Source organism: Rhinoderma darwinii, chromosome 3 (assembly GCF_050947455.1).
Source record: "Rhinoderma darwinii isolate aRhiDar2 chromosome 3, aRhiDar2.hap1, whole genome shotgun sequence".
Lineage (NCBI taxonomy): Eukaryota > Metazoa > Chordata > Amphibia > Anura > Rhinodermatidae > Rhinoderma > Rhinoderma darwinii.
This window is the reverse complement of record NC_134689.1, coordinates 27593453-27619519: the sequence shown is the minus strand read 5'-3', so window position 1 is coordinate 27619519 and position 26067 is coordinate 27593453. Positions and strand designations below refer to the sequence as shown.

Genomic DNA, 26067 nt, shown 5'->3' with positions numbered 1-26067 from the left:
TCGCCTCAGGAGATCGCACAAACCTTTTGCTTCCTATTCTGAGTTTGAAGATGGAGTCTCAAGGAAATGGAATTATCCTAATAAGAAATTTGCCAAGGACTCTCTTATATCCTTTTCCAGAGGATATTTATTCAAAATCTGTAAGTCTCCGTCTGTGGATCCTCCTGTCTCCCGTCTGGCCAAGGCCACTACCCTTCCTATTGCAGACTCATTCTGCGTTCCTTTGGCCCACAGCATTGACTCTTTCTTTAGGTTTTCCTTGAGGCTTCTGGCTCGGCATTACGGCTAATCTTTGCTTCCGTATGGGGTAGTAGAGCCTCTACTGAATAGGCCCGCCAACTCCGTCATGTTCTGCTTTCAGGAACGCCCTCCTGAAGATATCTGGTGAATCTCTTATACCACCTGTCAGGCACTTCCAAATATTTGTGCGAAGCCTCCCTAGCATTGTGGCTCGCTACTATTTTTCTGTGGTTGCCGTGCGCCGGACCGCATGACTCAAAAGCTGGTCTGCCGATACTGCTTCTAAACGTTCCCTGAGGGCTCTTCTCTCCGTTGGCTTCTGTCTCTATGGAGCCAGCTTGGACAAAATCATCTCTGATGCAACAGGTGGGAAAATCACTTACCTGCCTCACCTAGGGCTTGTCCTACTTCTAACTTCAGGAAACCGGGACCTTTGGTAGATTCCTTGGCCCCTGAGCACCTGGACAGCAGTCCCACTAGGACTCTAACAGACCTTTCTTCAAGTTGTGTTCCTCTTAGCGCTCATAACCTCAGGCTGCTATCTCCGCAACGTGTAATAACCATTCCGCCTGAAGTTGCGCCCCCACTTGGGACGCAGACTTCTACTCTTGAAAGTACTCTTAGGTCACAAGATCAAGTTTTAAAGTCTTCCGCCCAACAGGTTCTTCCAGTCCACACCCCCTCCATCTCCTGCCAGAACAGCCACCTTTTTTCAAGCAATAGACTCTCTTGAGTCAAGGCTTTATCGTCCCTGTTCCTCCAGCCCAGGAATTTTGAGGGTTTTACTCAAACCCTTTTGTCATCCCCAAAACGGGTGGTTTAGCTCCTCCCATTCTACACCTAAGACCGCTGAACCCCTTTGTGTAGATCTGTCATATTTGCATGGAGTCCCTCCAGTCGGTAATTGTCTCTATGGAACAGGGGGATTTCCTTCCATCAGTGGAAATCAGGGACGCGTATCTGCACATCCCCATTTGCCTATCCCATCAGCGCTTTCTGCTATTCACAGTCCTCCCTCACCACTATTAGTTTGTGGCCGTCCCATTCAGCCTGTCGATGGCCCCGTGGGTTTTTACAAAGTTGCTGTTTGTGATCATGGCAATTTGTTTTCTCCAGAGGGTTTTCAGTAGTCCCCGATCTGGATGATATCCTCATCAAGTACCCATCCCAGGAGGACAACTTGACCAGCCTTCAAATTACTCTGGATACCCTGACTCATTTTGGATGGCTTGTCAACTAATCCAAATCCTATAACCTAAAGAAGAAGATGCCAATAAACTAGAAGTATGAGAAAATAAAAAAATACTTTATTGAAGATAACCCATGAGTATACAATGATTAAAAAAAGAATCCATAAACCAACAGGTTAAAAAAGACATACAAGCCATGCAAATTACAGGGTAAATAAGCCATATAGACATAAAAAATAAATAAGTGCCTGGTGGCATAACCTAGCACTGGATACGTCTGCAAGCTATATGCTGCCCTAATAGTTACAAGTAATGAAAGTGTATGCCATGTAAAATGGTCTAAGAATGAGTAACCAAGTGCGTATAAATAAATAACACGGCAGGGAAATAGACAATGCAGACGTATCCAGTGCTAGGTTATGCCACCAGGCACTTATTTATTTTTTATGTCTATATGGCTTATTTACCCTGTAAGTTGCATGGCTTGTATGTCTTTTTTAACCTGTTGGTTTATGGATTCTTTTTTTAATCATTGTATACTCATGTGTTATCTTCAATAAAGTATTTTTCTATTTTCTCATACTTCTAGTTTATTGGCATCTTCTTCTTTAGGTTATATATTTATGATTTGGATGCTTTGTGGGTACACGCCCCAGGATCTAGCTCACACTTGAACATATGTTTGCTGACAGCTGCACTTTACTTCTTTTGGGCTATCCAGATCCATGCTGTGTTTTTTGGTTATATAATCCAAATCCTGCCTGACTCTCTGTCAGAAACTATCCACCCTGCAGCAAGAAGTCCGCACTCTTATCTCACTTTGCTTTGTATAAAGATTCTGGGCACCATGGTGGCTTCCATAGAGGCCGTTGCCTTTGTTCAGTTTCACATGCGTCTGCTCCAGAGGGCGATCCTCTCCAGATGAAACTGCTCTCAGGACTCCCTAGACAGCCGAATTCTCCTTCCCTTGACTTGTTTCTGTTTCTTGGGGCCCTCCCCAGCGATCGCTCGGGCCCGCTTTCTCCTGCTCCGCTATCTGGCCCTCTCCATGGACACCAGCCTTTTGGGTTGGGGGATGGCTCTTCATGGCCAAGGACCTCTGGTCCCACCAGGAAGCCATTCTCCCCATCAACATTTTGAAACTGAAGACGATCTTACTCCGTCTCAGTCTTTGACTGTCTCTTCTGACTGGCAATCTATTCCCTGTCACCTGCCTCAATTACCGGGGCGGGACACAGAGCTCGGAGGTGATGGCGGAAGCATCCAAGATTCTGGAATGGGTGGAGCTTCGTGTTCCTACTCTCTCGGCAATCCATATTCCGGGGGTCGAGAATTTGGTCGCAGATTACCTGAGTGGCGAATGGGTCGACCCAGGGGAGTAAGCCCTTCATCACGAGGTATTCAAACAAATCTGTTCCAGATGGGGTACCCTGGAGAGGAACTTGCTGGGGTCCCGCCTTAATTGCGAGGGCCCCTCTATGTCTCCAGGTCTCAGGATCCTGAAGCGAATGCGGTCCATGCTCTGGTGGCTCCGTGGGATCACTTCTGCCTGATTACATGTTTCCCCTGCTGCCTCCTCTTCCCAAACTCCTCCGCAGGATCAGGATTGAATAGATTCAGAACAACCTTGTCGCTCCATAATGTCCACGCCGTATTTGGTACGCTGACGTGGTGACTCTGCACTTCTCACCGTACTTGTCTACAGTAGTGTGGGAATCAACATCTTCCTCCCTTAGTTTTCTCCCTGCCTAGGCTCCTGGCTTTCCTCCATGAGGGATTAAATCTGATGTATGGATTTTTTAAGGCTACTGCACATGCGGTGCCCTGTATTAGCCCCCGACTCCATCGTGGGATCTGACCCTTGTTGTCTCTGAAATATAGTCGACTCCTTTTGATCCTTCTTGTTGCGACTGCTCACCTGGAAGGTGGTACTACTTGTGGTGGTATCTCTATTCGGCCCCCTCTTGTCGTCCTCTGTATTTCACTCACCATTTGTCGTCCTCTGTACTTCACTCATCATTTCAGATGAGGTGGTCTCCCATAGTGCTGTCATATTTGCCCAATGTGGTCTCCTCCTTACACCTTAAGGAGGATATCTCTTCACAATTTGGAAGTTGTCCACACCTTGCCGGTTTATCTTTGTTCGTGGTCCCGGAGGGCCCGAGTAAGGGCTTGGCGGCCTCTAAGCCTACAATTGTTCAATGGCTTACGGTTGACTATTCGCGAGGTCTACCGGATTAAAGGGAAGGAAGCTTCGTTCTGGATTACAGCCCATTCCACTAGGTCAGTTGGTGCTTCCTGGACTGTGTGCCATCAGGCTTTGGCTCTTCAGCTCTGCAAGGTTGCTATTTGGTTGTCTTTGCAGATGTTCACCACATTCTACAGGGTGCAGAACTTGGTGTTTGCAGACGTTCCCCTTGGTCACAAAGTGTAGAGGGCATCTGTGGAGTAGATGCTTACGTCCTTTCTTTTGATTCCCACCCACGTGGACTGCATTGGAACGATACATGGTCTGTGTCTCCCTATGAGCTGCACGAGAAAACATAATTTTTTGAGTACTCGCCGTAAAATCCTGTTCTAGTCCAGTCCATTGGGGGACCAAGTTTCCACCCTCTTTTGGTTATGAAGTTCATAAAGTTGTCCGACACGGTTCTATTACCTTGTGTTCTGCTTCTCCCACTACTTCTGTGCAGACTGACTAGCTCAGTGCCTGTAGGAGGGATATATACTGTTGGAGGAACCAACAGTTTAGTGTCACGTCTTCCACAAACAACAGCATATACTTATGGTCTGTGTCCTCCAAAGAACTGGACAAGAAAATTATTTTATGGTGAGTATTAAAGAAATCCTATTATTTAGATAATGATGTGAGTTAGCACAACATTTACATTTGTACACGTACTCTCAATGCAACCGCTGACCTTCTATTTAATAATAGTACCATATTTAGTTGTTGTTTTTTATCTTATTTATAATAAGTTGAATATCTTGCATGACACGATTGGAATAACAGCAAAGCCAACTAGTGATTAAAACATTGTCCATATAATAAAAAAAACTTTACTAAACAAAATAGTTTTGAATTCAGCATGTAGGTGATGAATAGGACTATGTTCACACCATGTTTGTGGTGTACATCCGGCATAAACTGCCAACATGTCCAAAGAGTATAATGGGCCCGACGTATACGAAAAAGAGTATCCTTTTGGCAAATGTTTGGACTTTGTTAACGATGCTTTTTAGTATAAGTGGATTCAGCTGAAAAAAGCCTGCCGTGCAATATACTTTTTACAATGGGTGTCAATAGGCAATGTATGCAACTGTAAGGCATAGTCAGAGCTATAAGTTTGGCGCATATTTTGATAGATTCTTCCGGCGTATAAACCTGATGGTGCGAGCAGACCCTTAGGCTCAGTTCACACATCATTTTTTTGTCGCTGAGTCAGTGCCAAAAAACGATCCAAATTTCCCACAATTGATTTCAATGTGAGGTAGAGGCGTTTTGCGGTGTCTTGGAGCGGTTTCCTCCTCTGAACTTCCATTAAAATCAATGGGAGGCAGAAAAACAACACGCCATTCGTTTGGAGCGTTTGTTTTAACGCAATTTTTGTATTTGCTTATTAAAAAAAAGCCTAAAAAAATAACAAAACGTGGAAAAAGAAATGCCTTAATAAAGCGTGTCAGAGAAAGCGTCAAAAAATGCTTGCATTTAAAAATCTGCCTCAAAAATCCTGAAGGAGTTTTCAGGCAGATATTTTTCTGCTTGGCAAATTACGCTGTGTGCATATACCCTTAGTTTGGAACGCTTCAATGATGGTGTGTTTATTTAAATGCACTGACACATAAAGAAGTTGTATTCAATTACTGCATTGGTACTGGTGTTACATCAACAGTTTTCTGTGGTCAGGCAGACCACTGCTGTGCCACCTGGGTGGAGATGATACGGCTGCACAATGTGTGTGGATCTCATGAATACCTGATCAAAGTTTACAATGGCTGCAAGTGAATCAGGAGTAACCAAGTAATTGTGAAAATGTTTTCGGAATATTACATTTTAAACTACTTTTTTATTTTCCTTATTTTTAGGTCCTGAAAAGAAATTTGTGGATATCTTCTCAAAAACCCCATTAGGGAATTATATTTCCTCCAAAGAAATAAGTGAACAGCATAATCTTTTCTTGAATTATCAGCGAGACTTCATCCTGATGTCCATGGCAATATCCTCTCCTGAAGAGTTGAAGGTGGGATCAGCATCTTCTTCAGAATGTAAGTAATATATATCTTAATGTTACCTCTTTAACCACAATGTACTTCCTATGTGTTTCAGATAATGGAGTATGCTTTTTTGTCATGTATTGAGGAGTTAAAAATGATTGAAGGTGATGATCCGCTGACTCTTCCATGTGTGCATATTGGATACAATACATTTCAGCACAGACTGCAAAACTTAAGCAGGATTTTGGCACTCGGTCCTTCAGTGCTTGTTTCCCTTGAAAAAATAATTGAGGACCCTGACCAAATGATTAAAGATCACATGGTAAGTATTGGTGCATAAAATTACTGTTACTGGACAAATGCATTGTATTTTGCATCTCAAACAGACCTGAAGCATGTGCCAGATTGCTTGACATCCATGCATCCTAGGTCCATCTAGGGCAGTCCGTCTCAATCTACAGTATGAGGGTCCACTGATGAGGTGCCCTGTAGTTGTTGGTAAGGCACAGCTGGGCAGGCAGTTTTGAAATAAGTGATCATATGTTGAACAGACCTTTCTCTAGCTGCACCATTCTTTGTTTTAGTTTCAACATTAACTCCTTCTGTCCTTACTTTAATATTATGGTGGGTTCAGGAGACTAAAATTATTTTTTTGCATGGACTTCGACCAATAGTGAGGATCGGGCATCACTTTGTTCTGTCTTGTGAGGCCCTGGTGGGAGTAAAGTGGGCATTATTGAAACAATACAAATAATAAATTAAAATTCACTTTGCTAATACTCCATATTCCCTGTTATGGGTTGCTGTTGCATGTCTATTATTATATTTCTAGGTACTTGATATCTATGCTGCTACTGCGTGTATGGAAATATTGAAAGACAGTGTGACCGCCCTAAGCCCTCGAGCCTGGATGTGCCAAGTGAAAAGCATGCAAATGCCAATCGAATTAATATGTTCAGAAGAATATTTAAATGGATGTAATCCTAGGTGTAAACCTGGAATTTATCAAATCAGGTATTCTTCTCTATAGCCTAAAGTTTTGTGTCAGAAAAACTACTGTTTATAGTTTGTTACAATTGATTGTTCATATATAACAAGTATCATGTTCGTTTGTGAAGATGTTTAAAGTAAATGTTTATCTGCTGACTTTTTCTATAAATCTCACAATCTCATTTGCGTTAGAAAATGCAGTAAATCACATGAAAATCATTTTATTACCCTTTTATGCTTAGCAATTACCAGTATGATCACAATCAAGTGAACCATACTGATAACTGACAGGTGTAAATAGACTGACAGATACTGAGGCAGAACCACAACACCTAATAAGAAAGAAAAACAACAATAAGAATTTGCGGCATTTTGCCCCTTCTTATTCTCTATTCTATTTTCTATTTAGAGAAAGTACGTTGGAATTCAAAGAGGCATCCAGGACAGCGATTCCCATAAATTAAATGCACTTTTATTGAATATCATAGCTAATCTTTGTGCCACTTAACGTTTTTACCTATTTGTGCTCTATGGATGTACAACAAAAGTGCCTTTTTTTTTTTTTTTTACAGGAATATACGTCAAGGGACAACAATTAGCCATGCATATCGGCCACTGCTGGAGCGGAAGGAGAACTGTAGAAAAAGTCCAGTAATGGTGTACAAAACTTTATTGTAGTTGCGGGAGCGATATTTATCCCGTCCTGAAATTCGTAGTTACAGTAAGTATTTGTACAATTTTACTGGACTTCTTATACAGTGCTCCTTCCGCTCCAGCAGTGGCCGATATACACGGCTAATTTCTCTCCCATGAAGTATAATTTGATGGCAGGACAGATCTCTGACTCTCATTGAGTCAACAGATGCAGTTGCCACATCCTTATACCCTCCGTGAGCCTCGGGGTTGTGCCTGTGAGCAGTATGTCTGCACCATCTTTTAGATGGTTTAAATCTACAGGTATCACTGTAGAGTGTCGTATTTTGTATTTGTGTATTTTACGGGAATCGCTGTGACAGATTTCTCTTCAAATGTCTATTTGATTATGTGGCTTGGAAGCCCAAATGTCCATGTACTCGTTAGTGCCGGTTTCCTTCAGGTGAGCAGTTACTTTTTCCTGCATTGTTTTTCAGACTGTAAGATGAGTTTATTCTTTTAGAGATGACTGATCTGCATTGAGTAACAATAGTGTACATGGATATTACAATAACTGTTTTTTTTGTGGTGAATGATGTGTGAGTAGAAACTAAAGGTTGGGAAAGCTGGACCTGCGCAGAACTCTAGATCTGATTTAGCAGCCCTAACCATTTATTCCTACTTACTGATAACACAGGTCAGACTGGAATTGTGTGTTTTCCATGGCACTTTTTATGGAACATCTACTAGTGGATGAGTATCTTCAGGATCCAGAGATGGGGCGAATCATAATAGGACATACACAATTTCTCGGACGGGTAAGCAAACCCATTCTGGAAACAGTCTAACGTAATCTCTTATTATATTTAGCTTACAACTACAGTTGAGAATTTCTCGAAATTTTGTAACTGATTTATTCTCTGATTCAAATAAGTCCATACATTCAAATCACTTTTATATTGCTCCCACCATTATACAGTCAAACCGTTTACCTAATGTAATTCACATTTACATCCAGCTGATTGAGTAAAGACAGTGTACAGTCAGCCATGTTCAATTTAAACCTCATTTTATATTGATCCTGGCTGTGTACGTGAACTAGTCACCACACAGTATCTATAAAACTGCATCTCGAAAGTTAATTGAATAAAAAAGTTGTTTAAATATTTGTCTAAAAAGGTTTACAATACCATGCCTAAGGCCCTATGTATACGACTGTAGTTTTCATCCGTAATTACAGATCCATAATTACGGAGTAAATTGCGGACCCATTAATTTCTATGGGTCACGGACACCTTTCCGTATATATACGGATGTCTATGGGCGCTTTCGTAATTGCGGATGGCTACGCATGTGCATCTATAGCCGTCCGTAATTGCGGAAGCGTTGCTGTGCGGCGCCAGGGGATTACCCAAGTTTCCACCCTGGTTTTTTTGTGGATTTGTAAATACGGATGAACTAAGGATGCACTAAGGACCGTATTTGCAGACAGCATGCCGTATATGCGGATGACTTGTGGATGACTACTGATCCGTATTTGCAGACCGTAAAAAGCATTATGGTCGTGTGTATGAGGCCTAAGGCACTGGTGCTCTAAAGTCATTATCTCCAAATATAACAGACAGAAAAGTGGTGACTGCACTGCGAAATTCCAGTTCTGATTCTGCTATGCGGCAATGTTTGGATCCAAATCACCAACTGTTTCTTGCCATGGCACGACACCAGGAATAGATAATTCTATATTTTTATAATATGTCCTTTTTACAATTTGACGTTTTTCACACAAAATGCAAAGTAGAAAATACAAAGTTAGTCTGTACCACCTAACATCTCTGCGGAATATATTGTATAGATGAAAAGAATAATATTAAAACAATATACATTGCATTACTGCTAAATCTACTATGCCTTAAATGGGAAAATCTTGGCACACATTTGAAACAAAATGTGTAAGCCCACCGTGAAAAGGTGATATCGTTTAGATGGGTGCCCACACTAGTATTATACATGTACAGGAATAGGTAACAACGCAAACAACTTAAAATCAGCATTGGACAGATGGGATAAGTCCACGATCAAATTGGATGTGGTCACCTTTCCTAAAATAACAATACAAATTGCAGAGTTGGCCCCCTGCTCATGACCGTGCCCGTAATCAGATTCTGTGATTTCAGGCACAGCCGGCCGCGGACAGCCACCCACATTTGCAGGCCAAGCTTTCATATAAAGTATGGGAGCAAGGTCCGAAAAAAGCAAAAGATGGGACATGTCCTATCTTTTGCGGAGCCTTTCTCCGGGGCACGGACACCTTCCCATAAATATACGGGAAGGTGTTCGTGGGCAATAGAAGTGAATGTGTTCGTAATTACGGACGAGTTCTACGGTCGTGTGCATGGGGCCTTAGTCAGCATCTCCTAAAAAGTTAATAAAATGTGCAGGTGTAAATCTGCTGTGGCTGCAATGTGAGCGCAAACACAAAGATGCAGCGTCACCCTGCAAGGGCTAAGATATACATAGGCCTTTCCCAGTTGTACTGGTATAATGCTCGGGGAGGGACCTATCGGAATGGGCTTACCTTGTCCTGGCAGATGGCTCGGACAATTTCATCAAAATGTGCGCTAAGGAACTTACATATAAAATACAGTAACAATAGCAGTTATGCAATAAAAAAATATTGAAATAATGTTTGTATGTATATATTTATGTATGTGTGCATATATCTATATGTATATATAGATATGTATATATATTCTGTGTATATATATATATATATATATATATATATACATACATACACACATACATACCTCGGCAGTTGCAATGTGCTAAGGCATCTGCTACTTGCTTGCACGGTCCATTTCAGCAGGATTGGACTCCGTCTTCAGTTCGGTATAAGGACCATCAGATCACCTCCTGGAACAGAATTTTTACTGTTTCTCTCTAGAGATAAACCTTCTGTTTTTGCTCTAGCCTCCTGATATAAACTTTCATGCTCTGGCACTTCATGATTATATGTTTATTGAAAGATCTTTCAGTAGTCTGACCTATCACCATCTATATGTCTGTGTATACATGTATCTGGCCTGACTAATGGAAATTAACATGATCATGGTGCTTTTCTACTCAGTGCTTGGAGAACTTCAATGATATAAAGTCTCTGGAGCCTTTCATAGCGGTGGTGAATGTCCTTTATAAGTGCAGATATGAAGTTTCCAAATCTATCTCAAGGTATTTCAATATGGAAAAATACATTGTTGTACTTTTAATTTGCTCTGCTTAAGGCCTTATTCACACAAACATATTTGCTGTCTATTTTAACAACGTCGAGCACACTAACCCATACAAGTCAATGGCTATTCACACATCCTTTTTTCTGTTTTCGATGGAGCGCATGTCTGGTGCAAGTAACTCACATCATGATCTATTCTAATCCATTTTTACAAACTAGACTTGCCCATTGAAGTCTTGGTACGTGAAAAATAATGGATAGCACACGGACGACATCTGTGTGCTGTCCATTTTTCACGCATTAGTTGCGGAACAAATGCAGAAAAAAAAGAAAAGTGAAACCAGGCAGTTTTTCTTAGAGGAGAAAAACAGGAGATAAATGGATGACACACTTTTATATAAATGAAAATACTTTTTTTTTTTTTTGCGGATGCAAATTGGGCACACGTATGGACACATAGGTCTTTCTTATTAGTTAAAATTAGTGCAGATATCTTTTAATTTTATAGTTCCTATTTTGGGAAAAATGGTAAATTTTTTACATTCTGTCCTAAAGTAGTTTGTTTAATGAATAACATTTATCCCAAAAATGTGTCACTTTTGGGGTAAAGTAAATTAAGCGGGTATTAATGCTTGAGCACCTGACACCGTTTCACAACATGTTCATGCCACAGGTTTCCGTTTGCATCACCATTGATTTCAATGGTGACGGATCCGGTGCATATGGTTTTCGTTTGTCACCGTTGTTTAACGGTTCTGTCGTTTTGATGGAATGAATAGTGCAGTTGACTATGGTATTGATTCCGTCAAAACGACGGAACTCTTAAACAACGGTGACAAACGGAAACCATTTGCACCGGATCCGTCACCATTGAAATCAGAAAGATGTGAACGAAGCCTTAAAATGAAGTTATTGGTATTTTGTTTTCTTTTTTTCTCTTACCTCACTCTTCCCTGATCCTTAACTGTTTCCTCCTTTTGTCTTTTTTATAGATTTGAAATGCAAATGTGTGCAGTCTGCCGGAGTGATCCAATTGAGCCAGTATGCCTTCCCTGCAACCATATTTTCTGCAAGCTTTGTTTGAGTGAGTGGTTGAAAACTGGTAAAAAGAATTGTCCTGTTTGTAAAACACAGCTACCCGACACCTTCACTATTGTTGTGTCTAAAGAAATCAGGTAATGTTATATTACATTAATTGATAAAGTTTAGGTTACATTTTGAATGTCATCTACAGACTGTAATATCATCCATTCTTAATTTTGATCGTTTCTGAGCTTAAAGTGTACCTAACTTTTCAGGTGACTTTTCAGAATACGTGGGTACATGAGGAATTACACTATTTCTAGCCATTATAATTTGTATTCTGCATTTTTTAGCAGTTTTCCCCTCTTACACTTTACATATAGAAGAAGAGAATTGTGCTTTCCTATCTCTATCTATGACATACATATAAATGTTGCAGCAGCACGAAAGGGGATTATACAGCAGTAATGAGCAGTGCAGCTGCTCCCCCTCCTGTCTTCATAGACTTGTATGGGCAGCGTGTCTTTCTCTCTTCTCCTGCCCACTCCTGCCCTCTGCATAGACCTCTATTGGACTACTATTAGATTAGCATAAGTTGTTTGAAAAGTTCGCGTTTATTTAAATCACTCAGAATTCCCTGTTTTCTTCAGTGTCTTTACAGCCGTTGCCTTTGCGATTTGATTTCTGAGAAGTTTATTTTGCTTCAGGCAGCTTTCACCCCCTGCATACCCATCAATATTTACTATTTTATGGTAATTAGTGAAAAGTGGGTACTACATCCCAAACAACAACTGTTTAGTGCTGCTGAGGGAAAGTCATAGGCCCCCATGCACACGAACGTGTTTTTGCGGCCGCAATTCACCCGCAAATCTGCAGGTGAATTGCGGTCCCATTCATTTCTATAATGGTTTCCACCGTCCCTGCATTGCCCGAGAGCCTGGACCGCAAAAAGATAGGACATGTCTTATTACGGCTGTATTTTGCAGTCCAGGCTCATTGAAATGAATGCACACGGCCATGTGCACGGCCCACAAGTGACACTCTGCGGCCGTCCGAGCCGCAAATCACGGCCGTACACACCACTACGGTCATGTGCATGAGGCCATATTCTTGCAGTTTCCCTAAACTCTTCAGTGACCTGCAGATAGTAGCCTTCCTTAGAACAACCATCAGTATGCAGTAAATCCTCCTAGTGGTAATAACAATATTAATTTTTTTATTTTCTCCTGCTCAGAGGGGGGTTTCCAGGAAACCCCCTAAGTTTGCCCATGAGTAGAGCTACAGTTTACCTCTTGATTATTTCTGCCACTTTTTTCATGTGTATATTTAATTAATACACAACATTTAGGTTCTATTTTGTAGACATTATGAAAATTAACTATGAATGTATGTATTTTAACATCTCTGTATTATTTAAAGGGATTCCATACAGAAAAATGTTCAGTTTCGGAAAAGATGTAATGGATTCTTTGTTGATATTATATGTACCATGTGCTTCAAAGACAATAGTCCACCAGACATGGAGGTCATTGACCAACTTTTGTCTTTTCTTTTTAGCAACGATAGTAAGTGTATTTTTTTATTATTATTTTTTTTTATATTTTTGGTTTTATTTGATATAACAATTGATCATCTTTGCAATCTCAGAGCTACAGCATTACACAAGATCTCTTTCCCCATTTGAGGACGCAGTTGACAAAACACCAGTGCTTCGCTCAGTCATACTGAAGTTGCTTTTGAAATACAGGTAAAGAGTCTAGTGAATATTGAATTTACATTTTTCTTTATATAACTGATGAAAAAAATGTTTTCCAAATATATTCAAGGGTAACTAATTGTTTGACAAACTTCTGACAAGGCATAGTGCCATGTCAGAAGTTCTGATTTGTGGGGGTCCGAGCACTGAGAGCCCCACCGATCGCTCAAATGAAGCCACTTCATGTCAGTTGGGCTTTTTCTGGAAATCAAAGTAGCGGAGTACGGGCTCAATAGAAAGTCTATGAGCACCTACTCCGATATATCGGTTTTCCGGAAAAAGCCGACCAGACACGAAGCGCTTCTGCCGCTTCATTTTAGCGATTGGTGAGGGTCTCAGTCCTCGGACCCCCACCAATCAAAACTTCTGACATGTCACTATGACAGGTCAGAGGTTTGTCAAATGTTCAGTTACACTTTAAAACTATCACTGGCAAGATCTCTAAAGACATAACTTTTATTACCTGATAAAACTAAAATGATCCATGAATGTCCTGTCAAAAGTATAACACTGCTTTCCGTAAAACCACATGTGGGATACTACATCGTGTTGGAAGTTCTAATGGAGCACCAACTAATCCACTGGGTATTACAATTGAAAAGGATAAGGATGTAATTGATGCACTTAAGGTGCTACCTATACTTAATACTGACCCTAATGTGACCCTAGTCCTTAACCCTAATAGCAAAGCAGAGTAATCACCCCGAAAAGGGAGGTCATGCATAGGAACACCCTATTGTTTGATCAGAAAGGTGAGTAGCAACCTATTACCAATAGATAAAAAAACAACATACACTATATAGACAAAAGTATTCGGACAGCTACACATTGCACCTACAGGAGCTGATATGACACCCCATTCTAAATCCATAGGCACTAATATAGAGTTTGTCCCCCATTTGTAGCTTAAACAGCTTTCACTCTACTGGGAAGGCTTTCTACATGATTTTGGAGTGTGTCTGTGTCAATTTCCAGAAGAGGTCAGACACCGATGTTGGATGAGAGGGCCTGGCGACTTATAAATAACAACCCAATGATAACCCTTAATTCAGGCCTGAGGGGTTAGAGGATCAAAATCTCTAGATCCACTGTAATTCCTTCTGAAGGATCCTTCTATTCCAATCGCCCCCTCTGAGTGACTGTCGAACTAACTCAATGACTGAAAAAGGAAATGGATTGAGGGTCCCCTCTGTGACATTTGTGAACATGCCTAGATACAGGAGTGTTCCTTTGATTTTCAATATCACAGACATATTCAGATATTCGTCTTCTATATTCCTTAAACATCTTACAAATGTAGTCCTTAGTTTAGAGCAACCAAATTGGCAAACTGGCAATTATTGAAATCCCTTGCAGAATAACGTATGCGTTTGATAAACAAATTACAAACTTGGTAGTGCACATAAAGAAATACTCCTTACATCCACCATACTTACACTTAAATTACCGTAGATCTTACGGTCAAGCCATTCACTTCCTTTAGGTCACACATAGTGGCTAAGTATAAGATGGTCACGTTGACTATGTCCCTTCCTGAATGCAACAGAAGGCCATTCAGTTTACACGGGAGTCTGGTCCTTATCTGCTCTTAGTATGTTCTAATATCTATTTAAGATTTCAAACACGTCAGGTTGTTTCTTGTTTTACATTTCAATCATGCGTATTGTCGTATCGCCTATCTTTCTTGAGACTTTAGGGTAAACCCCTCCCTTGCATCTGCATTTCTGAAGGCTGGTTGTAATACCTTCAGAGGGTATCCTCTAGAAAGTGCCAATTTCCAACAGTATGTAAATCGGTGTTGCCACAATCATGGTCAAAATATATTAGACTGTAGTTTTAGATGGGTTTGTCAACCGATACCCTCCCAGGAAACTTATCCAGATCCAAATCATAGGTTATATCGATATATCGGAGAGAAGTAAGAGACACGGAGACACTGCTTTGTATACCCAAAAATACTCCTCTGAGTTTATTGGCAAAATCTCATTACAATAATATCTTTCAAAAAGGGTGTAGACTTGATTTCAGCCAATCATTTACAATGTGACGTTGACTGGTTCAGGCCAATAGCATATGTTCGTACTGAGCCAATCATAGGCATAAAAGCCCTTTTAAATGTAAAACTTTAATTCTCACGAGACTCTACACCATCTCTGCTTCTGCCGCAACCATTCTCCATATTCTTCAGGCCAGAATGAATTCTTATCTTACTTTGTTTCACTTGCAATGAAAGACCTTTACATAGATTTCCAACCATATGGCCAACACACATTTCTTGTAATCAGACACAGATAACAAACAGAGAGACACATAGCTGAGAAACATACAAGGTCAGCATAAATATACTGTCTTAAAGCAGCAGATGACTTCTTAATCACTAAATAGATTCTTTAGAATACAAGATGGATGCCAGATATACAAGATGGAGTTTACACAAAATGGAATCCCTTAAACACATTTTAATCACTTTCACAATCGGCATCTGCTGATGCCCCTGCCACAAGTATGGACACAGCAGTGGGAAGTGAGTGGGATGGCCTAACCAATTGGCTCAGTTAACGCCTTAGATGCCATGGTTAATAGCAACCACAGCATCTAAGGAGTTTGGCAGAGGGGGCACCCCATAACGCGATCACGGATTGACAATGACTTTCAATGGTAGTCGTGGGCCTGACAGAGGCATATATTTTGCTACATGTCAGTTTTACACTGGCAGGCAATATTGCTTTGGAGTACTAAGTATTCCAAAGCAATATGTAAGCGATCAATGTATATCAGTACATCTAGTCCACTAGTAAAACAAATAAAATAAAAAAAAGTTCAATTCACTTCAATAAGATTAAATAAAATAAATAGGTCACCCCCCCCCCCCCCCCCCCCGCCAAAAATGTTTTCATTAAAATATTAAACTTTTGAAAAACAGTAAAAAATGTAGTAAGTAATATATGTAATTGCAAAAATCGCAACGACCTGTTGCTAAAAAGATAACTTCCTGTGGATAGGGGATACATATGTTTTTTGGGAAAAACCCCTTTAAGAAAGTTTAAAAGATCTTTCTGGCAAGTGAGTTTCAACATTTTTCTTTACACCTTGTTGAATATTCTTATGTTTTATATATATATATATATATATATATATATATATATATAATTTTTTTCTTTTTTTTCAGTTTTACAGATATAATGGGGCACGCTCAGAAGTATTTCAGCAAGGTGGAGAGCAACAACCTTCTTACTGTTCTGGACTCCACAGAAGTCTACCTGCTGTTTGTAAACTGTCTAGAGGTAATATACATGTATGACCTTTCAAAATACAAAATGGCGCTTTTTCATCTACAAAACAAGGTGGGAAATTTAAAACAATTATTACTGAATGCATTTTCTAACATTCCATACATGTTTTACATAAGACTTTAAAGCTTTCAGCCGATGAACGAGCAAAGGCTTGTTTGTCGGTTGATTGCATCTTTTAAATGGCCAGAATAATGATTGCTTGTCTCCGTGTATCCTATGTGATGCAGCTCAGCCTGTCTCCTGCTTGTGATGGATTTCTCTTATCTAGGTGGTTTGAAAGAGGGCGGGGGCTCCCTCTGTGACCCCTTGGCGCCCCGCAATATGATCGTAGTGGCTCTGATGGGTTGCTATGCCAGCTAGGGGCCTAGAATTTCTGCATGCCTATTAGGCCATGCTAAATGCACGGCCTAACAGATTTCCTGTCCGTTTGTTTGGAATGCAATGCCTTATATCAGTGATCAAATTATTGCATTGTGAAGCCCTCTAGTGGGACTAAAAAATTAAATAAAGTTTTTAAAGTTAGTTGAATAAATGTGTTAATTCAAAAAAAGGGTGTTTTTATTTTGCAGAAGGGCAAAAATAGAAAAAATGTATGGTATTGCTAAAATCGTTACGACTCGTATAATAATGTTTTCACATTATTTCAACCGCACGGTGTGCAGGGTAATAAATAAACGGAAAAAACAACTTCCCCCAAAAATATAATAATAAAACGTAATAATTTTATATGTACCCCAAAATGTTTCTATTAAATAGAATTACCTGTCTCGCAAAAAACGATTATTATTTTTTTATTAAACGTGCTTTTATTGTGCAAAAGCGGTAATACCAAAAAAAATCTATACATATTTGGTATCTCCGTAATTATACCAACCCATAAAATAAAGGTAACATGTTATTTATCCTGCACGGTGAACGACACAAAATGTATAACGCAGAAAAAAAACAATGTCGGAATTGCTTTTTTTTCTATTTCCCCCAGAAAGAGTTAATTAAAATCAATCAATAAGTTATATGTACCCCAAAATGGTGGCAATAAATAATACAACTTATCCCACATGAGCTGATACAGCTATGTCGAAAAACAAAAAAGTTATGGTTCAAGAATGCAGTGATTCAAAAATGAAAAAAAAAAATCCTGAAGACTAAGATGGGCTTGGTCATGAAGGGGTTAGGCTTGCTGTGCGTTTTAAAGAGAAGGTGACCAAATGCTTGTGTGCCACTGTAATAATAGTTGTGTTCAGTACAGATAACTTGTTCAACATTCATTGGGTCTGCTATTATTTTATTAAAGGGGAACCACTCCAGTAACCCCACGTTACACTGTCACATAGTGAATGAGGTCAATTGTCGAAGGTTAACTTATTATTTTGTTACTTTTGTTGCAGGACTCATTGTTTGAGAAAGGGCAAAAAATCCATTGTTCTCCATTAGACAAAGAAAAATACCTTAAAGGTGAAGGATCTTTTCTGGAACAATACACACGTGACAGAAAAAGACAGGACGATAGTAAAACTGTGCAATTTCTTCAGGATGTGGCACGAGTCCGGCTGGCACTTAACACAGCAGCAGAACTATTATCTGTCAAACCCAAAGGTAAATTGGAAGTGTGTTACATTTACAAGCATGATAAAAAGACACATTCAATTATGGAAGGAATCTCTAGCTTCAGTGTGCCTTATTTACCATTAAAGGGGAAACCAAACCTAGAAAGAAATACCTATTTCGTCAGCCTGCAATAGTCTGATGGAGAAAAGTTGCCCATCTGTTTTTTTAATTCCCGTTAACTTTAACTCAGAGATCTATCTGGTCTGGAGTTTGTGAGAACTGGGAGGAGGGAGGGGAGCATGACAAGACGCAAGAAAGAGGAGGATATTATGGGAAATCTTGGTAGTATTTATTTAGCGGGCCCAACAATTGTACCTGTATGATTACCTGCAGTAGGGCAGCTGGGATTCACAGGTACACATTTGCACCAACAGCCAGGCTTGTAGAAACCTAGCTATTTAAGGCCCCATGCACACGACCGTAGATTTCGTCCGTAATTATGGACCCATTCATTTCTATGGCCGATTGGCAGCTTCCCGAATATTTATGGGAAGGTGTCCGTGCCGTAGAAAGCTTCTGTAAAAAATAGGACATATCCTCTTTTATTTATTTTACAGACCGTGATCCCATACTTTATAATCTACATGACTGTCCGCAGCCGGCCGTGCCCGTAATTATGGACTGTAATTACAGGCACGGTCGTGCGCATGGGGCCTAACCCTAAATCACAGCACTAAATGGAACAGGGGGCTGTTTGCTGGTTCTATTTAAACCTCAACATGGCAATTGCCAGTGTTGATTTTCTATGTGGGCAATCTGTTAGACATATTTTTGGTAGGCACGTACATAACATTGTGCATTGGCATATTTGACTGATGTAGAGAGATACAAACAATCAAACAACAAACGTCCCTTTATTTAATAAGTGTAAAGAAACAATGAATAACATGCATAGTTGGCATCCTCATAACGGTAAAAACCTGTTACATTATCTTATGGGGGTCGGTGAACGGTGTAAAAATTAACAATGGTGTAATTGCTTTTTTTTCTGCATTTACTTAAAGAGGCTCTGTCACCAGATTTTGCAACCCCTATCTGCTATTGCAGCAGATCGGCGCTGCAATGTAGATTACAGTAACGTTTTTATTTTTAAAAAACGAGCATTTTTGGCCAAGTTATGACCATTTTCGTATTTATGCAAATGAGGCTTGCAAAAGTACAACTGGGCGTGTTGAAAAGTAAAAGTACAACTGGGCGTGTATTGTGTGCGTACATCGGGGCGTGTTTACTACTTTTACTAGCTGGGCGTTGTGTATAGAAGTATCATCCACTTCTCTTCAGAACGCCCAGCTTCTGGCAGTGCAGCACTGTGACGTCACTCACAGGTCCTGCATCGTGTCGGCACCAGAGGCTACAGATGATTCTGCAGCAGCATCGGCGTTTGCAGGTAAGTCGATGTAGCTACTTACCTGCAAATGCTGATGCTGCTGCAGAATCAAGTGTAGCCTCTGGTGCCGACACGATGCAGGACCTGTGAGTGACGTCACAGTGCTGCACTGCCAGAAGCTGGGCGTTGTGAAGAGAAGTGGATGACACTTCAATAGCAATAGCAGATAGGGGCTGCAAAATCTGGTGACAGAGCCTCTTTAATGAAAATTTATATAAATTAAAAGATGACTTATATGTATCCCAAAATGGCTTCTAAGCAAAACTACATCTCGCTTTTATATGCCAAAATTGGAAATTAAGGGTTTAAATAAGTAAGGCTATAAAAAAAAGTAAAGCCTATTCAATGTATAATAAAACGTTATGCAATTCCATACCCTTTCAAGGTTGTCATTAGCGCAGTAAAACATTTTGTTTTCATTGAAAGAATAAATGTGCTTCTAACACAGGAACACAATTCTGGTTGACTTTCTGTATAAAGCCATACACTTGTGTTAGTTGGACATGGTCAGGACAGGATTTCAGCCTCTGGAATATAAACGTGAATGTTCTACCTATTCACTAGCATCGAGGAGTCCGATGACCTAGTACAGAATAAGCGATGTAATAATTAACATTTCTGGCTTCTAAATAGGCTCAGAGCACACTGGAAAATATCTACACATCAGAGCAACAATGACCGAAATAATAATAAGTAAAGGGGTATCAGTTTGCAAACGTACCAGTACTATAACAGGAAGGAAAAGAAAAATAGGAGACCGATGGGTGTAGGACCAATGGACATGTTACTGAGAACACCAAAGGACAAGGGGGGTACCAAGGAAGACTCTGTAGCTATGGGTAACAGGATTCGCACACAAATAACTATCCCAGAGTCAGAGTTCTCAAGTATTATGCAATTTTGCAGTAGGAAATTCGATTGATTTAACATCAGCAATACATAGTTACATAGTTAGTACAGTTGAAAAAAGACATATGTCCATCAAGTACAGTGGAGTAAATCCTGCAGGGATGGTCTATCTGTAAATTCTCAAAACAGGGTTATCAGACATTTGTCCACAGTGAGCAGATGAAGGCGCAAACTGGTGCCATGCCGAAACAGTGATTTCATAGGTAAATTAAGTATACACAAAAGAGGTGATAAAAGACCCTTAACAGCTTGGGCCTGTTCAACTAATCTCCTAAACCATAGACCAGAAAGGTTGGATTAGAGTGCACCCCCACAGGATATGGGGCAAAGAGCTATCTGAGACACCACAGCGCCAACACATGTTGGAAATAGATGGGTTCAGTTTATGTAGTAACGCTGGTGTATAAAAATCTGGGGTCAGATTGGGTGGGGGTAATCATTGGACATATTTTCTAAAACGGACCATCTAGTTGAAGGAAAGGTATAGGTGGGAAGCCGTGGAGCAGCAGGGGGATGGAGGTTAGCAAGATGGTCTGGGCCACTAGGCTCAATCTACTGCTCTCCATGTGAGCAAGCATAGTGGCGCCTAAGTGGCCTTTGATCCTTAGGTGCAGGGCCCAGGGTCACCAGGAAGAGGGGACACCCTAGTCAGATTATCTTGAGAAGAACCATGGCCATGAGCTCTAGATGAATGGGAGCCGCGGTGTGCAGGAGAGTCAGTCGCACTCCCAAAGGAGCACACAAGTGCAGCATCAGTGTCTCTTGTGGCCGCCATCTTGGAGGAATCTCCCAGCAGGTCATTCCATTTGTTGGAGATATCTGATCAGGTTGTTTGCGGCTCGGAGTGATCCCTGACCGGTAGAAGGGGCTGCAGGAGGTTTTTAAAATAAAACAAAAGGTATATTAGAAAGTTGCATAACTTTTCATTACACGAGTAAGCTTTACTAAAATAAAAAAAATCCCTTTACCAGTTCAAACAAATATAGCTGCAAATATAAATGCTTCTTGAATATTAAAAGATTTCTATTAGGTATCTTGTACATTTGTTATAATTCGATCCCTGCAAACAACTTTGTTTCTTCATGCAGAGTTGGTGATTTATTTGTCTGTTTTATGTTGTTTTCATCTCTGCCAACGTGTGGTGTCATAGATTGTTGTACAGATTACAATCTCCTGGATGTTGATTCTTGTTTCCATCAGGAGTTACCATTGAGAATTACTTACAATGTGTGAAGAACTTATGCTCATCATCTGGCAATGACTGGTATAGAGTTTATTTAGTTCGAAAGCTGGCAAATTTGAATGGTATAGACACTGTCCAAAGGCATTTTAAAGATCCTCAATTTTCATGGCTTTTTCCTAAAGTAATGCTACAGAATAAGGTAAATTTGTCTGTCTGTCTCATTGATCGAGAATATAACAAGTCGATCAGTGCTTGTTGACAGGCCCTTTTACACGGGTCGATGCTTTACTGTATGAGGTCCCCATCTTTTTGCATTAGTGTAGGCTGCACATCCCGTTTACATGGGGAGATGTGCTGCCGACAATAATTTTTATAGGCTGCATAAACAATGTAATCAGCCAACTAACCAGAGTTTGCTCGTTTGTCGGCTGACTACTTCCCTGTTTACATGGGCCAATAATGGGGAACGAGCTTCGTCTGTGTGAATGGGCCTTTAATCACTGTTCTCCTTTGGCAATAATAGCCCTTCACTTAAAGAATATCTCCACCTTTGTAACTAATTTTATTTTATCATTCTAAAGTATCTAAAAAGAAAAAAAATTAATCAACTTTGCAAATAGTCCTAATTAAAAATGGCCTACAGTTTTGTATTTACAGCCATAATGCAGATCTATGTGTCTTAATAGTAACTGATTTCAAACAAATGCTGTGATCTCTGATTCTTCCTCCTCCCTTCTCTCTTGGACATACAGTATGCATTTATGCTTTCAAGACTTTTTTTACATTAACTAAATATGGGTTAAAATTACGAAAAAAAAATGTGCCTACCTTTTGAATCCCACGCTATTCTCGTACGGAATACCCCTGACGCTGATACCCCTGACGCTCTTTGCAGCAATCACATGTGTATATTGCTGATGTCACCGCTGCACCATGTTAAAATGACACGTCATTGCTGCAGTCGCAAAAACAGAGATCAGTGGGGGCCAGGGAAAGGAAGATTTGAAAGGTAAGTTCATTGGGGCAGATTTACTAATGCTGTCTAATATTTCAACAGCGTAAACTTAGACAAGGCAGAGGATGCGCAAATTTCATCAAAGTGGCGCCTGCCGTATGCGAAATTTAACGTATCTTGCTTTACTTGTTATGCAATTGTTCATTTGGCTTTTTTTGCAACAGAATATTGTGCCAGATTTTTTTGTGAATTTTAAGGCACCCCCCTTAGTAGATACTTTTTGAAAAGTGTCTAGTGTGGCACGAAGATCACATTTTGGCGCAAAATACAACAGAATTCTGGCACAGCTTCAATAGTAAACCTGTTATGTGTTGTTCCTTTAACCCATATTCAGATAATTTAAAAAATACTATTTGGCTCGAAATTCCCTTTAAAGGGAGCCTGTCACTTTATTACTCTATCTTAATCAATTATACTGCCATTGACATACTGGAATACAAGGTGGGATCAATTCTCTATAACAACCTCTTCAATTACACCATCGAGTTTTCCTCTTTCATATGTAAATAATCTGGGATTTGTTTGCTGGGACCAGGAAGAGTTTGACATATGATGAGCTTTTCTTGCTACCCCATTTCCGGGTCCCACCGAGGTCCTCAAGTTGGTGAAGACTCTTGGGCTAATGCCCCGTGTGCCCTCCCTATAACCTGACCCCGAGCATTACACTGATAATTTATTTATAATGTAGAAACTTCATAGATACTAACTATAATACAAATGCTAACAAAAATAAAACACCTATTCTGATGTTTTTGTTGCAGGGCGCTCAAACAAGTCAAATTGATCAGTTCCTGGTGTGTGGCAACACATACAAAGTTCTCAGAGACGGTATTGGGAGAGCGCTGATAGAGGGCAAGGAAGAATGGATTGTAAAAGCCATAGAGGTAGCCAATATTTACATCTTGTGACTGGTTACTTATACATGAATAAATTGTTAACTATTTATCAAATAAGTAATGACTTGTTCTAAAAAACACCTTTTGTTCTTATTTTTTTAACTGCTGAAGTAACGTAAATATAACATTGTGAGTCAAAGGGGTCCGTCGGGCGCTGGTGGTGTCGTGTGACGGATCTGCCATTGTGTTTTTGTTTCCGTCGTATAAACAGAAACCATGATGCAGATGCAATAAGAGCCTCAAGCTGCACTTACACGTGGCAATTTTAATAATATAAAATAGGTGCTGCGCATACACAAATAAATAAGCAACACACTACCAATGAGTAAATCGAAACGTCGCCATCTCTGTCCCGGACAGAAACAAACTACCTAGCACTCCGTAAATACATCAGGCAAACAAGAGACTTTCTAAGCTCAGTTCAAGTCAATTTGGATCTACTCAGGAGCCGCTGTCAGATGAGCCATTTGTGCTGCACACTGACGAATTTGGTTCAGAACGTCTTTCTGCAGCTTCTATGTACTGTGATACACAGAAGCTGCAGAAGTTAAACATGGATTTTTTTAAATAAATGTCAATTACAAATCTTGTTTTTACCACTTAATAAATGCTTTCCAATAAAAACATTCAATAAAGACCCCAAACGGTGCCCATAGCATTTAAATACAGTAAGAATTATAGGGATAAATTAATAAGGCAGATCAGGGATTTATAAAGCCAGTCGCCACGTTACTTTATGGAAGTGCAACAGATTAGGATGGCTTTTAGTAAAACGAGGGCCATCATGTTGATAGATTAACAATGGATTTTATCTTTATGATTTATGTGTAAACCTCTTGGTCTTTAGTTAACTTTCAATAATCTAGGACAGTAGCATTGCCAGAAAGTGATGTTATTCTTCTTTCCTAAGGAGTGTAAAAACCCCAACCAGGAACTGGCTGTCTACATACTACTTGCTGTATTCCGTGAAATAACCTTGTATTTTGGAGTCCGAAATAATTCAGATCATGAGAAAGTGGCTGTAAGTGTTTACCTAATGGTACTAAACTTAATGAAATAGTTGCTATATATGTATATATCTATGGATGTCTGATATTGAAGTTATCTGTTCAGTATATTCACTAATGTGTTCAAATTAGGGACATAAAGCCATAAAGAAATGTATCAAGAACATCAAGGTCCTCCAAGAAGGCGCAACTAATCCCTTTGTGGAGACATTGCTTAACAACAGCCGACCGATACTACATGTTGTTCCTGGCATTAGAAGCTCACAAGTCACTGTTTTTGGACTGGCCATACATATGGCTGCTGTACTTCTGAATGGGAATAATCGCCTTTTGTCACCACTAAGAAATTTGTCTTTTTTGCCAACCACAATGCAGGTATTAAATTACTGGAGATTGTTTTTGACATTCTTTTGGTTAGTGATATTCGTAAAAGATATACTTATATATTTCATAATTTCTAGAATTCTTATTTGCCAACAATGCCAGAAGACTTGATGGTCTACGCTAAAAGTGCCATGCCTGAACAGCTGCAGTGGTACCGTAAGTAAAATTTATTTGGTAGCATTTCAGAAATACTTGATATATAATAATAATATGAACCTTCCTCGCAATGTTTAAAGGGGATCTGGCACCAGATTTCACAATATATAAATTGCATACTTTTTAAATAGATCTCTTAGATCTGATGTACTTTAAAAATCCATGCTAGAATGGCTGTATGATCCTTTTCTAAAGTTTTGCTGCCTGATATTAAAATGAGCATTTTATGAGACCAAGTATATGCATGATGTAATCTTAATCTCCTCTCACCTAGAGCTGACAATTTCCGATCAGTGTCCCTCCTGTCCTGCACCATGCTGAAATCTCGCACATGCTCAGTCCAAGCCGTAGTCTCACTGGTTTTGCAATGATAAAGCCGGTCTAGCAGCAGTTTTAGTGTGGAATTAAAGCTTCTAACTCCATCTGCTGCTTTCTTTTACTGCAAAGCCAGGGCACTACAGCTTCTGAGTATATGTGAGATTTTAGCATGGTGCAGAGGAGGAGGGACACTGATAGGAGTTTGTCAGCTGTAGGTGAGAGGAGATTAAAGGGGTTTTTCAGCCACTAAAAATTGATGGCCTATCCTCAGGATAGGCCATCAATAGCTGATGGGTCTCGGTCCAACTCCCGGGATCCCCGCCGATCAGCTGTTTTGGAGGGGCCGCAGTGCTCGTATGAGCGCTTCTTCCCCTTCGTCTCTTCTTGCTCACTGTGAGTCGTTGACACGCATTTAGCTGCGATTCACAGGTATTGCAGCATTCTCCCCTTGAAGTGAAGGGGAGAAAATGCTGCAATCAGGGCCGGCCTTAGGATAGATGGCGCCCTGTGCAAAATTATCTTTCGGCGCTCCAACCCCATCATAAAAAAAAATGCCTCATGAAAAAAGTGTAATGCCCCCCACAGTATAATGCCCTATATTGTGCCCCCCATACAGTATAATAATAATATTTAAT

At 40.1% G+C, this 26067-nt stretch overlaps 1 protein-coding gene across 2 annotated transcripts in view; it reads left to right on the top strand.

Moving 5' to 3' along the window:
• RNF213 (ring finger protein 213) overlaps window positions 1-26067 on the top strand; it is a 223487-nt gene that overhangs the window by 150754 nt on the left and 46666 nt on the right. For both annotated transcript variants that reach the window (XM_075856189.1, XM_075856188.1), the window contains exons 37-51: window positions 5517-5671; window positions 5758-5967; window positions 6478-6659; window positions 7966-8086; window positions 10396-10496; window positions 11490-11672; window positions 12940-13085; window positions 13168-13267; window positions 16446-16560; window positions 17958-18165; window positions 21674-21855; window positions 23433-23555; window positions 24478-24588; window positions 24707-24949; window positions 25036-25114. In XM_075856189.1, coding sequence (XP_075712304.1) covers window positions 5517-5671; window positions 5758-5967; window positions 6478-6659; window positions 7966-8086; window positions 10396-10496; window positions 11490-11672; window positions 12940-13085; window positions 13168-13267; window positions 16446-16560; window positions 17958-18165; window positions 21674-21855; window positions 23433-23555; window positions 24478-24588; window positions 24707-24949; window positions 25036-25114 — 2259 coding nt within the window. The remainder of the gene's footprint in view (window positions 1-5516; window positions 5672-5757; window positions 5968-6477; window positions 6660-7965; window positions 8087-10395; window positions 10497-11489; window positions 11673-12939; window positions 13086-13167; window positions 13268-16445; window positions 16561-17957; window positions 18166-21673; window positions 21856-23432; window positions 23556-24477; window positions 24589-24706; window positions 24950-25035; window positions 25115-26067) is intronic.